We start from the raw sequence: 12647 nt of genomic DNA on the forward strand, positions 1-12647 counted from the left end.
TTCCCTGGGCTTTAGAGAATAAAAACTCCATCTTTGTGACTCCATAATCATATTTCAGGCTGATAAGTGAGCTTCAGTGAACACATTGCCCTATTAGCTTCAGTATTGATTAAGTGAAAAGCCAGTGGACTCAGTCTGTTGGTGTTCAGTTGTACTGATGAGTCTTTATGAGGACTTCAAAGAAGGTAGGTCTTCAGGGAACGCAAGGTGGCTTGAATAACTTTTAGCTGAATGTTGTGCATTGCTATGTCAAAAAGAAAAGATGATTCCTGATTAGAGAATGTGACTGGAAAACTAAATACACTCTTTGTTTGTGTTGCCTATGTGCTGTTTTTTTTTTTTTTTTTTTTTGTAATCTCAAAACGGTATCCTACTAAGGATAAAGAATGAGATATGATTTTATCCTCCCCTCACCCATTGGTATCCCCTTTCTATTGTTTTTCTAAATGCAAGGGCTGCGCCTTTTTATGGTAGCAAGGCCTCTCACACCCCCTATGTGTTTTTGTCTTCTTGGATGGGCTGTAACAAATCTTAATTTCCCTTTTGGGATTAATTATTAATTCTAATTTAATTTGAATTGAATTACATGTAAGTGTTAAAAGCATATAGTACCAGTTCTAGAGTTTTTGCAGTAGTTTGCCCCCTCTAGCTTCCAGTTGAAATGATACCAGTGTTGTGTACATGCATGGAAGAAGAGGTCAAGCATCCTGTTCTCCTGCAACTGCACAAGTCTTCAGTTTAGAGGCAAATTTCATCTGGAGTGAGAAAATTATAAAGTTATTTTAAACAAAGAACCGTTCCCAGGGCAGATCTAAGCTCTCTTGAAAGATTCCCCAATATTTACTAATTTTTTATCTTTTATTTTACTTTGTGTTCTTGTGTGGAGTCTATGACGGGGTTCGAGGTTTACTTGTTGCTGGTCCTTTTTGAAACATCTTACATCTTCGCCCCTTATCTCTAACTTTGGTGATGCCTTAACAATGCAGCTAGTTAAAAGAGATGGTGCAACATGTCACACCCACTCACACACCCACAGATTTCAGCCCAAATCACTCTTTCATGAAATGACTAACACAGCCTATAAAGGCAACTGCAGTAAATAGAGGACAGCTCCTTTAATATGTCAGGTAATTATGCTCCCTTTAAGTCAGGGGTGGGCAACTCCAGTCCTGGAGGGCCTGTATCCTGCAACTTTTAGATATGTCCTTGAACTAACACACCTGAATCAATTAAATGGATAATTAAAAGGACTCTGGAGAAATTGATTGCATACTGGGGAGGTAATTCAACCATTTCATTCAGGTGTGTTGGACCAAGGATGAATCGTTTAAAAGTGTTTAAATATAATGTTTGCAAACAGACATGGTTTTATAGTTGCAAAGGGGTTATTATTGTTGCATTGGTTCAGAGGTGTGGACTTTAGTCACATGACTTGGAGTCGAGTCGGATTTGAATCCTAAATTTGATTAATTTAGACTCAACTGGACTTGAACTTTTACATCAATAACTTATGACTTCACTTGAAGCTTTTGATGTGACAAGACTTTCCCTAAAACCCAAAGATTAAAAAGACTGTACAGTAGTATTAGTTAAAATGGCTCTTCCCAGTCAAACGCCGGCTGAATGGCAGCCCACTTCCCTACAAGTCCCAGAGAAATTCCCTCCAACATCACTGAATCACTGAATTACCTGACCAGGAGATGATGCTTCTCTTTAAATCTTAATGTCCACAAATCATGACAGGAAGAATATTTTAGTACAAATATTGATGTTTAAAAATGAATTGTGTTGTCAGCACAACATACACTCAAATTAGATCCATGTTGTTTTAAAATTGCAGGACAACTAATGAAGATGAACTGTAAAATAACGTGCCAGTTAAGGAGAAAATTATCACGTCCAGCTTTAAACTCTCTTTGTTCTTCTCTTTTTTTTTAGCACTTAAATGTTTGAGCCAATCACAGTTATGTTAAAACAAAACCAAAACCAAAATATAACATCCATCATAAAATAACTCTGTAAAATAGCCTTTTTAGGCCTTTTTATAGAGTGTTGAACCATAAGAAGACAGTTAACTATAACACAGATGATTCTAATTGACCGCCTTAAAACCTTAATTTTGCAATTGTTGTCTTTTTGTATTCTGTTATTATTGCTGACGTCCAGATCATTTTATGCTGCTTAACCTGAAGTAAGCATGTGTAAAAAATGATGGCTAGATATTGATCTTCACAATTTTTAGGAAAAGAGAAGAATACATGGATCAACAATGTTAGTTACAACAATGGTAAGCAGCACGCAATCACACAACAACCATGATGTTTGAGTATATGTATTATCTTTTCTTTGATCATTCTTTTAACATCAAAGGAACAGAAATCTGTAAGGGAAAACATGTTAACACATTGTTTACTTAGTAATAAAAACATGTTTTTACATTTTAACTTCATCTTCTTTATTTCCTGCTGATTTTCATATCTTTGAGATAGTGTAGGACAGATTAGGTAGTAGGGTAGTTTCTAATGTTAAAAAGTATTACCAGGTGTGATGAAGATAAAATATCTAAAGAGACATTTCTCCCAAAATTTATAAATAAATAAATAATTAAATGACAAAGACAATGACATGAACAACAAAGAATGCATTTTAAAAGAAACCCTTACCAAAATCCAAAAAGCTTCGCATTGGTTGTAATTATAGTAAAGATTTCCAGTCAAAATCTAAACCAGAAAAAAATCCTAAACATCATCAAAATACAAACTTTAACTTTGTTGTGCATACCAATCCTTCCACCAGCCTGCCCTTTTGACATTATCTTATTTATTGGACCTATGTATTTCACTCCTGACATTTAGCTCTGGGCTCTTGACGTCGGTAAATAATTAGTTCAGTCAGCACACTACCACAGTGTCAGGCAGGATTGATGGAAGTGGATGGTGCGATTGGAATCAACAAAGCAGGTGACGCATGCATCACCACAGCCATACACACTCCCACATACCCCCCCCCATACACCTACACACAAAAAAAAAGATTACAAAGACACCAGATGGACATCGTCTGAAAAGCCTTCAGTTGAGTCCATCTGAAGACACTTCAGGAACACAAACCTATGTTCCTGGTTATTGACAGCAGCTAATGGTCCCCCGGTGACGTCAGGCAGTGAGCGGTTGTTGCTCTCTTCTCTTTGTATTGCCAGTGCTAGAAAATCTCAGGAAGTGTTTGATGGTGTTATTATATTTCCTCTCTTAGGTTTTGCATTGTGTAAGATCACAAGGAAATCATTTTTCCTCTCATCTCATAAAAGGTCATTTGGACAGGCTTAATGGCACAGCCAATGTTTGAGAGGATGTTTTGTGTGCTTCCTTTTCAGTAAAATCTGCAACAGAAAGATGTGTCGAGATGAGCAGTAAAGCTGTTCAATACCAGTTTTATTATCGTGAATTTATCAGCACCACTGCAAAAGCTGAAAAAAGCACTCCCTCTGTGAGCCATTTATCTTAGATAACAGAAGCATTATACAACAGTGGCACACAAGACCTAAGGCTTGATGTTTAATTTCAAAATATTTGCTTGATTTAACACATTTTATCCAAACAATAAAGATTTTAGTGTCTTAATTCCTCACATAATCTCTCTAATTAGATGGTGTATAATTACATAGAGTGAAACTTGTTTGCATCAGATCTTTTAAATGCCATGTATTTAAGTCAGCATAGACAAGACAAACTATTAAAAAAATAAAGAAATAAACTTTGCTTAACCAACCACAAAGTTAAAACAGGCAATAGAGAAATTAAAGAACAAAATCTCTAGTAATGAAACACCATTTCACTGAGTCTAAATGTCTCATTATATCTAGATATCATAGCAAAAAATGATTGAATTACTTTCCTTGCTTAGTCATCCAGGTCATTGCAACCCCCTCAAAAAAATAGGCTGTTAGGATTTGTTCTCAGTTTTGCTGAAGATGTTTCAACACTTTTTCAGGAGTCTTTGTCAGTGGAACCTTGTTTTAGGGCAGAAGAACTCTGTTAAAGATTGAAGGTTACTAAAAAATAGTCAGATTGGACAGAGTTTTATTTCAGACATCCCCCTCTGGCAGGAGTCTGCGCTCCATCAGGACCAAAACCTCATGCCACAAGAACTGTTTCTTCACATCTGCTTTCAGCCTTATCAACAAGGCCCAGAGACCCCCATGACACTGACGCTGCCTCTCTCCCTCCCCTGTTCAGGACCTAGAAGCTACACTAACATACAGTAGCATCTCCAGACCACCTGCATTACATTAACGCACAGTATACTTTTATCTAGTATATAGCTGAATACTACATATTGCATATATGGTATGTTTTATATTGTATATAGTAGGGATGGAACGGTTTATGAAAACCGTCCGAACTGTTCGGTTTGACTGTCTCGGTTCATGTTGCGTTCGGTTCATGCGCTGCTCCTTTTTCTCATAGGTGAAGCGTTTACACTCCAGAGCAGAAGGTGGCAGTAATGAGACCAAAACCAACCATCAGTAGTAAACAAGAAAAAGAAGAAGCGAAGCAGCGTAGCAGAAAAAAATCAGTTGTTGTGGAGAATTGTGTGGGTATGGCGAGTGGGAAAGAACAGGAGTTGGAAGACACCCCAGCAGCACTTTATAGGTCTGCTGTATGGGACCACTTTGCATTTAGAGTGACCTACGATGACGGCGGAAAGAAAGTTGTGGATAAAAGTGCAACAGTGTGCAACATGTTTTGTTTATGCTAACAGCAACACGAACAACATGTCATGCTAACCCCAAATTCCCACATACTCCGTCAGCGCTCCGCCCCGCTGCGCTCCAGACCGCCTGCACAAAGCAAAGCCTACAGCCTCCTGTGTGGCTCCCGTCCACTCCGCTCTGAGTTCCTTGGAGATCGTAGAGGGCATGCGCCAGATGATTAAATTCAAAGCAGCAAAACATTTGGAAATTAACCAGGGTTTCCGCGGATGATTAAAAATAATTACAATTCATTAAGTTTTAGGGATTTTTTTTCATTAATTTTTATGGGATTTCGGGGTAACAATTAACATATACCGAACCGAAAACCGTGACCACGAAACCGTGAACTGAACCGTGGATTTTGTGAACCGTTCCACCCCTTATCGTCACCAAGTCAAATTCCTTTTAAGTATAAACTCTACTCTGATTCTCAGTTGTGAAAAAATACTATTTTTTTATCTAATCAATGACATGTTCAGCACAAGGTCCAAAGTATGAAGATTAGAATGCATGGGACTATGTATGTTTTAAAAAAAAGTCATTTGAGTCTAACATTAAAGGTAGGGTGACCCGATGTCCCGCTTTTTCATTATGACCAAGCTAATCACAATGCTCTTAAAACGCAACAGGTAAAGGATTTAAATACAAAATATGATGGAAACTATGTTTGAAAAAAAAAGAGATACAACAAAGACTGAGACATTTAATAACTGGGTAATTTACAGAGAGCTTTTACATTGTATAAAACATGACAAATAAGTCATCCAGACTTGTCACGTTTTCTGCCCCAAATTTACTCAGTAAACCCAAAACTAAATATTCAGGAGCAGCTTTTAGTTCTTTTGCTCCACTAATTTGGAAATAACACCCAGAAGACTATAAAATTGCTGAAACCCTTTTAAATTGCTTTAAATCAGGATTAAAAACATATTTGTGTAGAGTGGCCTTTAACCAAGCTATCTAAACACTATTAGCTACGTTTTTACTCCAACTTAGATTTTTTTTTATTAATCATTTTATATTTTCTAATATAATCTTATTTTAATTGTTCATTTTTATTCTCTTTAAATATTTGTGTTGACTGTGTTATATAAATAAATCTGCCTTGCTTGTATGAGAGCACAGAGGAGCATCTGTAACTCTCACCACCAGATTAAGTAATTTTATCAGTTCATTGCTCCAACATCTGAGCAGCAGTTTGCAAAATGTTGTTGCAGTGGTATAAATGCACAGCTGCGAAAAAATTGTATTATCCATTGTATCTTAGTGCAGCACAATGTTCTTACTGCTCAAAAACATCTGTGCAACCCGTGTGCAGTTGGTATTGTTTATAATACAATATCTTTTGGTTAGATATGAGCTGCAGAGGTTTTTACTTAAAGCTGTGAATGACTGCAGACAACAGAAACAGAAAACAGGTTGAGAATAGTGTGATGTGTGCATCACAGTAGGGGAACTATATAGTATATACTATATACTATATACTGACGTTGTATTTCTTCCTATACTAGGAAGAAATACAACCACAAAAACTGCATTTATTTTTTATAAGCTTTCTGCAACAGTAGCAATACCAAAAAACTTTCACTCTCCTTGGTGTCAGGACTCCTGTTTTGTGTCTGTTTTCTGTGTTTGTCTCCCTTCATCCACCAGGAGGCGCCTGGTTCTGGTCCGCCTCCTCACACACCTGCGGATGGTTTCCTCGTTAAACGGAGCGTTCTTAAGCTGCTGACTGCCACTACTTCGACGCCAGAGTGTTTGCCAGTTTTGGGTACTCTAGCCAAGCTGAGTTTGCTGAGTCAAGCTGAGTTTTTGTAAAAATGAGTTTAACTTTGTTTTTGTCTTTGCCTCTTGGCAGGAAGTTGTCCTGCTAACTGGATCTCTCGGACCTTCACTCCCTGGAAGGACAAACTGAGCTTCAAACTGAGCTGGGATTCAAAGAGGAGGTTTGGATCCACTTTCCCCAAAAGATTGTTTGAGCTTTCCACTGAGAAAGGGATTATTCTCCACAACGACCCGTTTAAGTCCCGCAGGAAATCTGAGTGGCAGTCAGTATCTCTGTTCTCCAACAATCAACCGCATTCTGGGTAAAATCTGTTCCGCCCTCCACCAAATCAGACCAACACTGGAACCACAGCACACAGACAGGAGTCAAGGACACAACTTCACTGGAAATGTGAGTCGGCAACCAAAACCTCTTCAAGTTTCACGATTCAAATTCCCCACTGAGCCTGAACTAACCACAGTGTCTTCCCCTCACTTTGCAGTTCCGGTTGAGCAGTGTTCTGAGCAACACTTCTCCCCCTGTTTACTACTTCAATAACCTTTACCTGGTCTCTCTGTTCGGTTTTCTGCATTTTTTGGGTCAGAACTTTGAAACATCATGACACTTGGGTTTTAGGATTTGGTTGTTATGGTCCTTATTTGCTCTATTCACTGGTTCCTTATCATTATTTAATGTGTCTTTCTTTTCCATGCCTTATTCTGAGGGTAGTTTACTCATGTAGGTTTATATTTGTCTTTATCTACCTGGTACTGGAGATGTTAGTCCAAATTTGGGTCCATATATCTCTTCTGTTTTTTTAAGGTACCTCAGAGGGAAGGTGAACAGCAGCACTGTTTTATGATTGTAATCAGACATCCATCCGTCCATCTTCTCCTGCTTATTTTGTCAGGGTGATGGTAGGGGCAGTGCTGATCTCCAGCAATCTGTGGGCGAAAGGCAGGATACACCCTGGACAGGTCGCCAGTCCATTGCAGGGCAACACAGAGACACACAACCATGCACACACACACTCACACCTAAGGACAATTTAGAGATGACAATCATTCTAGCAGCTATTCTTTTTGACTGTGGAAGGAAGTCAGAGTACCCAGAGAGAACCCTGGGAGAACATGCCAACTTCAAGTGTTAAGACTCTGGACCAGGAATCAAACCCAGGACCTTTTTTCACTGGGGAAAATTCTCTTTAAATACAAAAGATGGGGCAAAGAGTGAACAAAACAATAATTTCTGTATATTTGTTGCAAGAAATGGTTAAAGTTTGCCTCAAGTCTGCAACACAAACTCTGAAAGCACACATTCTTTTCTGTTTTTATCTTTAATTTTATCTGCCCAATTGCTGAGCTAGCTCGTTGATCCTCAGTGTGCTTCCTTGGACAGCTTACAGATTGCTTTTTTTTTTGTTTTTCCCCCCCGGGCTTAATCCTAACTGAAACAAATCAGAGCGGTACCTGCTGCCAGCAGCTAGAGAAGGCAACATTTCGTTTCTTCCCTGCATGATGGGGATAATTGGACCTATTGCTGTCACTCAGTGCCTCGTCTAGCTTCATAGACACCACGTGAGGATGTGGAGGCTGCGCAGCAGATGTAGGTTTGCAGCTAGGAGAACAAAAATATGCACCTTTTTGAACTGTCACAGCATGACATTGTTATGCAATGTAACTCAACGTTAGTGCTGTTTGATTGGGGCTTTCTGTGAGCTGCTGCTATCGTTAAAAATCATAAGCTGTGAATCTGGGCTGGAGCTCCTTCTTATCCCAGAAGATGGGTGTGTTAAAGCTCAGCATGAACCTGGGATCTGCCATCTGCTTCCTCCGCTTTATTCGCCCGACGAGATTTATGTTAACATAAAATATCAGCTTCTCCGGCAAACTCCTATCATGTTTGTATGACATTTGCAGGTTGTGTTGTGCATTTCTGACAGGAGAGCACAATGTTGGTTAGGTTTCTGAGAGACAAAGATTAAAATGGATGAAAGAAAGTCTCTGTTTATCTTAGTTATGGATGAATTCATGGCAGAAGGGGAAAAAGATCCCTTTTCATCTTTCTTTTGATTCCTTTCTCCTTCAGTGCAGTGTGTTACAAGAAGAAAATATTGATCTGGCAGCTTTCAGGTGAAGGATCCCTTCAGAACAATCTGTCTCTTTAATTTCAAGCAACCAGACATGTTTTCGCTGTTTCAAACATCAACAAAGCATAACCTTGTCCTTTTTTTAAATAAAGTAGCCTTCCTAAGAAGAAATGTCAAATCATACATCTTCTTGATTGCTGTAATCAAACATTTTTTAGTTTTTTTTCTGTTTTGTTTTTTTACAGATACGTTCACACATTTAAGGTCTTGTGATATGTACTGATATGCTGAAGTAAGGAATATGAAATATTAATATATCCCTGCTGACGCTAATAAACTGCTCAGGGGCACAACACCACAGCACAGCACAAATTTGCCTCAGATAAATACACTGTATGCGTTTCATCTTTATTTCTGTAAGTCAGCTTAAAGACTCCCTTCATTAAATTGGATGATGTTTGCAATAAAAAAAGGTTGAGTGTGAATTAAACTCCTTTCGTTCCTGTTTCGGATCGCTTGGTGCTGTCATGGAAGTTGACAACCGTCCTGCTGAGGCAGGTCCTTTATGTTCACTTCCCAACATTTCACCTCACTGATTAATTGCTCCCTTCACGGCTAAGCAATAGAAAGCCAGCACAAGGCCTACAGAAATTTATCAAGTGACATTAACATGTATTGAAAGTGACTGACAGCTTGGAGCCAACGTCTCTTTTCTAGAGGCATTAGAACTGCCTCTTTATCCTTTCTTTTAAAGCTCATAAAGCAGTTTTTCTCCTTTTTACTCCAAAGAAAATAGAAGCAGGGGTGTGTCTAAAGAGGATTGTTAGAGGCGGTCAAATGGGTGCCATTAATAATAATTGTTTTGGTTTAGGAGTGTTGCAATGATTGAGATAACGAATTACGTGTACAAATATTCGGTTTAGAAGAAACAGTAAAAACACAACTACCGTATTGCTTTACTGATGTAAAACAGATGAGATCATTTTAAACTAATTTGATTTATATATTTCGCGTTAAAATTTGAAACATTGTTATTCTCTATCTTAAAGTTATGCTTTTTTCTACAGTCAACTATACAAAAGTGTATTGCTTCCAAAGAAAATAATACATTTAGTCTAAATTCTAATCAGGTCATGCCTCAATGTTTACAGTAGCTTACGATTTCCTCTCTTCGATTCATGTATATAAATCACGATGCACGTTGCAATCACTCCCCAAGAGTTTCCACTGACAGACAGGTTGGCCGTTTAACATCACAAACATGCAAATGTACACCATACAAACACGGAGCTACTGCATTCATCTGAATATTCTCTTTGATAAAGTCTAAAAAAAAAGCTTCCCCTCCGAGAATTCAAGGAAACCCAAGTGAGAGCAACTTTTATTCAAAATAAATAGCTTCATCTCATATTTATCACAAAGCATCTAGAGATTTTAGCACACATGGAGCACAGTTAGGAAAGCTAATCTATGAAAACAGATTGTGTTTAGTCTTGAGGGTCTGTCTCCATTTTTGCTAGGGCTTCTGGAAAAAAAAGATTGCATTTCTGAAACTCCAAAGCGGTGCAACGATGACACAGAAAGACACTCATATAATAATATATCAAAACTCCATGACATAAACTGTAAGGAGGTGCTTGAAAGGTTCTAGATATGCTCCTGGTCGTACATTTTTATCACAGTGTTGACTTTCCAAAGCTAAAGGATCAGAGATGAAAAACAGAGTGGAATGCTTGTCCATGCATGGAAAGGGTTGTAACAAACGGCAGGACTATAGATTTCAACTCAATGGCTTCCCTCCTTATTACAGCCTTATATCTTAATCGTCCATTAACCATTAGTAAAAGTAGGATAAATATTTCAGTGAGGATTGTCAGAATAGAAAAAAATGTACAAATGTATAAACAACCGCCTTGAAAAACTATTAGAAGTCCATGCTGGTAAACCCGACTCTGACTTTCCTCACATTAAAAAAAGAAGATGTAGGAAAATTCCCCTGCTTCAGTCAGCATGTGACCCATGCCGGCTATCTCAGCTCTGTTGGTGCTCTTGAATTTTCTTTAACGACTGTCCTCGTTCGTCATTGTGCTGTCGTCGGTCTGTGCATCCCTGCCAAGCCCTCAAATGTAAACAAGCAGCTCCCTAACCTGCTATAGCAAAAACGATCAGCCGTCTGAGAAGAAAAGGAATCGCTTCCACTGAAGGATCACGCTGTCTCCTCTAACGGACAGAGGGAGAAGTTTCTGGTCCAAACACTTCACATTGCACAGATGTGGACAGAGGAAGCCTGAGTGGGGCACCGGAGGAGGGCAAAGGGAGGAATGTCTTACTAAGTAGGAGAGCTGCTTTCTTTAAATTTCATCACAGTCACACCAAAGAGGTTATGAATGTAAACGTGTTGTTGTTGCTGTCGCTGACAAAGTTGATCTGGCATTGTTCCAAGCAAGCAATATCCCCAAGGTCCAGCTCTGATAGTAACTGAGTTGGGTCAGTGTTTGTTGTCAAAACCTTCTGCTTCTCCTTCTGAGTCTCTTTCTTCTTCTCGTTCCTATTTCTAATCTCCTTTTCCTCCTCCTCATCCTCTTCTTCTTCCTCTGTGATGGAACAGAGACGGGTGGTGGTGCCAGGGGTTTCAGCAGGTGGTCTGTAATGGCACTGCCCGTTCAGCAGCCTCCTCAGTGGCATCAGGGGCACCGCTTCCTCGCCCAGAAGCTGCTGCTGTCGGTGCCGGAAATCACTCTGACGTTTTAACCGCTTGAACTCGCTGAAAGCGGAGGTGGCGTTCTGGTAGAGGCTGAGGGCGATGGCTTGGGCTTTCTCTGACTTGCTGACCAGCACGGCGTGACATCGGAGGACCACTGCCATGTTCTTCACCTGGTGCCTGTAGATCCAAGCCAGGATTTTGGGCCGGCATGAGTCAGCTGCGCAGTAGGTGATTCTGTTCAAAGAGTAGAGATGGATGGGTTTCTTTTTCCCTGATTTGTCGGCGCTCATCCGTATGCCCTGCGACCCCACCATCAACCTCATCTTGACACTCTGCTCCCCATAGTTGCTCCTTGCCCAGATCTTGGCCACCGCCTCCTGGGTACAGCCTTCTCCTTTTGCCGTGATGGTAACCACACTGCCGAGGTAACGCACGTTGTAAACAGGCTCTTCTTTGTTCAGTTCCACCTTCTGACGTTTGGTGTGGAAGATGCTGCCCACCCAATCAAAGGGGCAGTCAGGGAGCAAGTCAGGACATGAGCGCAATAGAGACGAGAGGATAGAATGGTAGGTCAGCCCCGTTCCTAGACTCTTGGGCTTAGTTTTGGCATCCTCCTCCACCAAAACAAACTTATTCCTTTTCCAGGGTAACATTGTGCAGAAGGAAAATAAGTCCCTCTGCCTGCTTCTTTTATTGTCGTCAGTTCAAGCAAAAATTCTTTGAAAAGCCTTGTGAAAGAGTAAAAAAAAGCAAAGACAAGCTGTTCTGCGAAGCTCAGAGAAGAGACTGAGCGCTGTGTGGCTCAGACAGTATGTTCCTGTTCTCGCTCCTCCTTTCTCTCCTCCTCCTCTCTCTCCTCTTTAGTCTACATCATGCAGGGCTGACAAGAGTTGGAGTCAAAGACGATCTCCTTCTCAGTGCTAAATTGTTTTGCTTCCATAAGGCTTCCTGTAAACATGTTTTTTGTTTTCTGTTTCACAGTTAGATTTCACTAAATGTATGTGTTTTTTATTGCAAACATCTATCATTTTTGTTTGTAAAAATGTATTAGAGTTGAATTATATTCTTTAAGATCGGTAAATAAACCTTTACGTGTGTCTTTGTATTATTTGTGTATTTTAGAACACGTCATTTCATGATCTATCAGCTGTATCACTTTGAGGGAAAGTCTGAAACATTTAGAACAGAACCAAATGAAATACAGAAGAGAAACTAATCAGTATTTTCAACCGTTCAAGGCAAGAACACTTAAATATTTCCTTGGGGGGGTGCTTAATGGGAACATTAGACCTCAACCATTGTTCTGAGTCATGCCCTTTGTTCTGAGTCTTTGCCC

At 39.6% G+C, this 12647-nt stretch overlaps 1 protein-coding gene across 1 annotated transcript; it reads right to left on the reverse strand.

Moving 5' to 3' along the window:
• Positions 1 to 9960: 9960 nt before the first annotated feature.
• Positions 9961 to 12108, reverse strand: fam43b (family with sequence similarity 43 member B). Its single transcript, XM_038309159.1, has one exon. The coding sequence runs from the start codon at positions 11962 to 11964 to the stop codon at positions 10975 to 10977; it is 990 nt and encodes a 329-aa protein (XP_038165087.1). The 5' UTR covers positions 11965 to 12108; the 3' UTR covers positions 9961 to 10974.
• Positions 12109 to 12647: the final 539 nt, after the last annotated feature.

Source organism: Cyprinodon tularosa, unplaced genomic scaffold (assembly GCF_016077235.1).
Source record: "Cyprinodon tularosa strain WSP-4 unplaced genomic scaffold, ASM1607723v1 ctg66, whole genome shotgun sequence".
Lineage (NCBI taxonomy): Eukaryota > Metazoa > Chordata > Actinopteri > Cyprinodontiformes > Cyprinodontidae > Cyprinodon > Cyprinodon tularosa.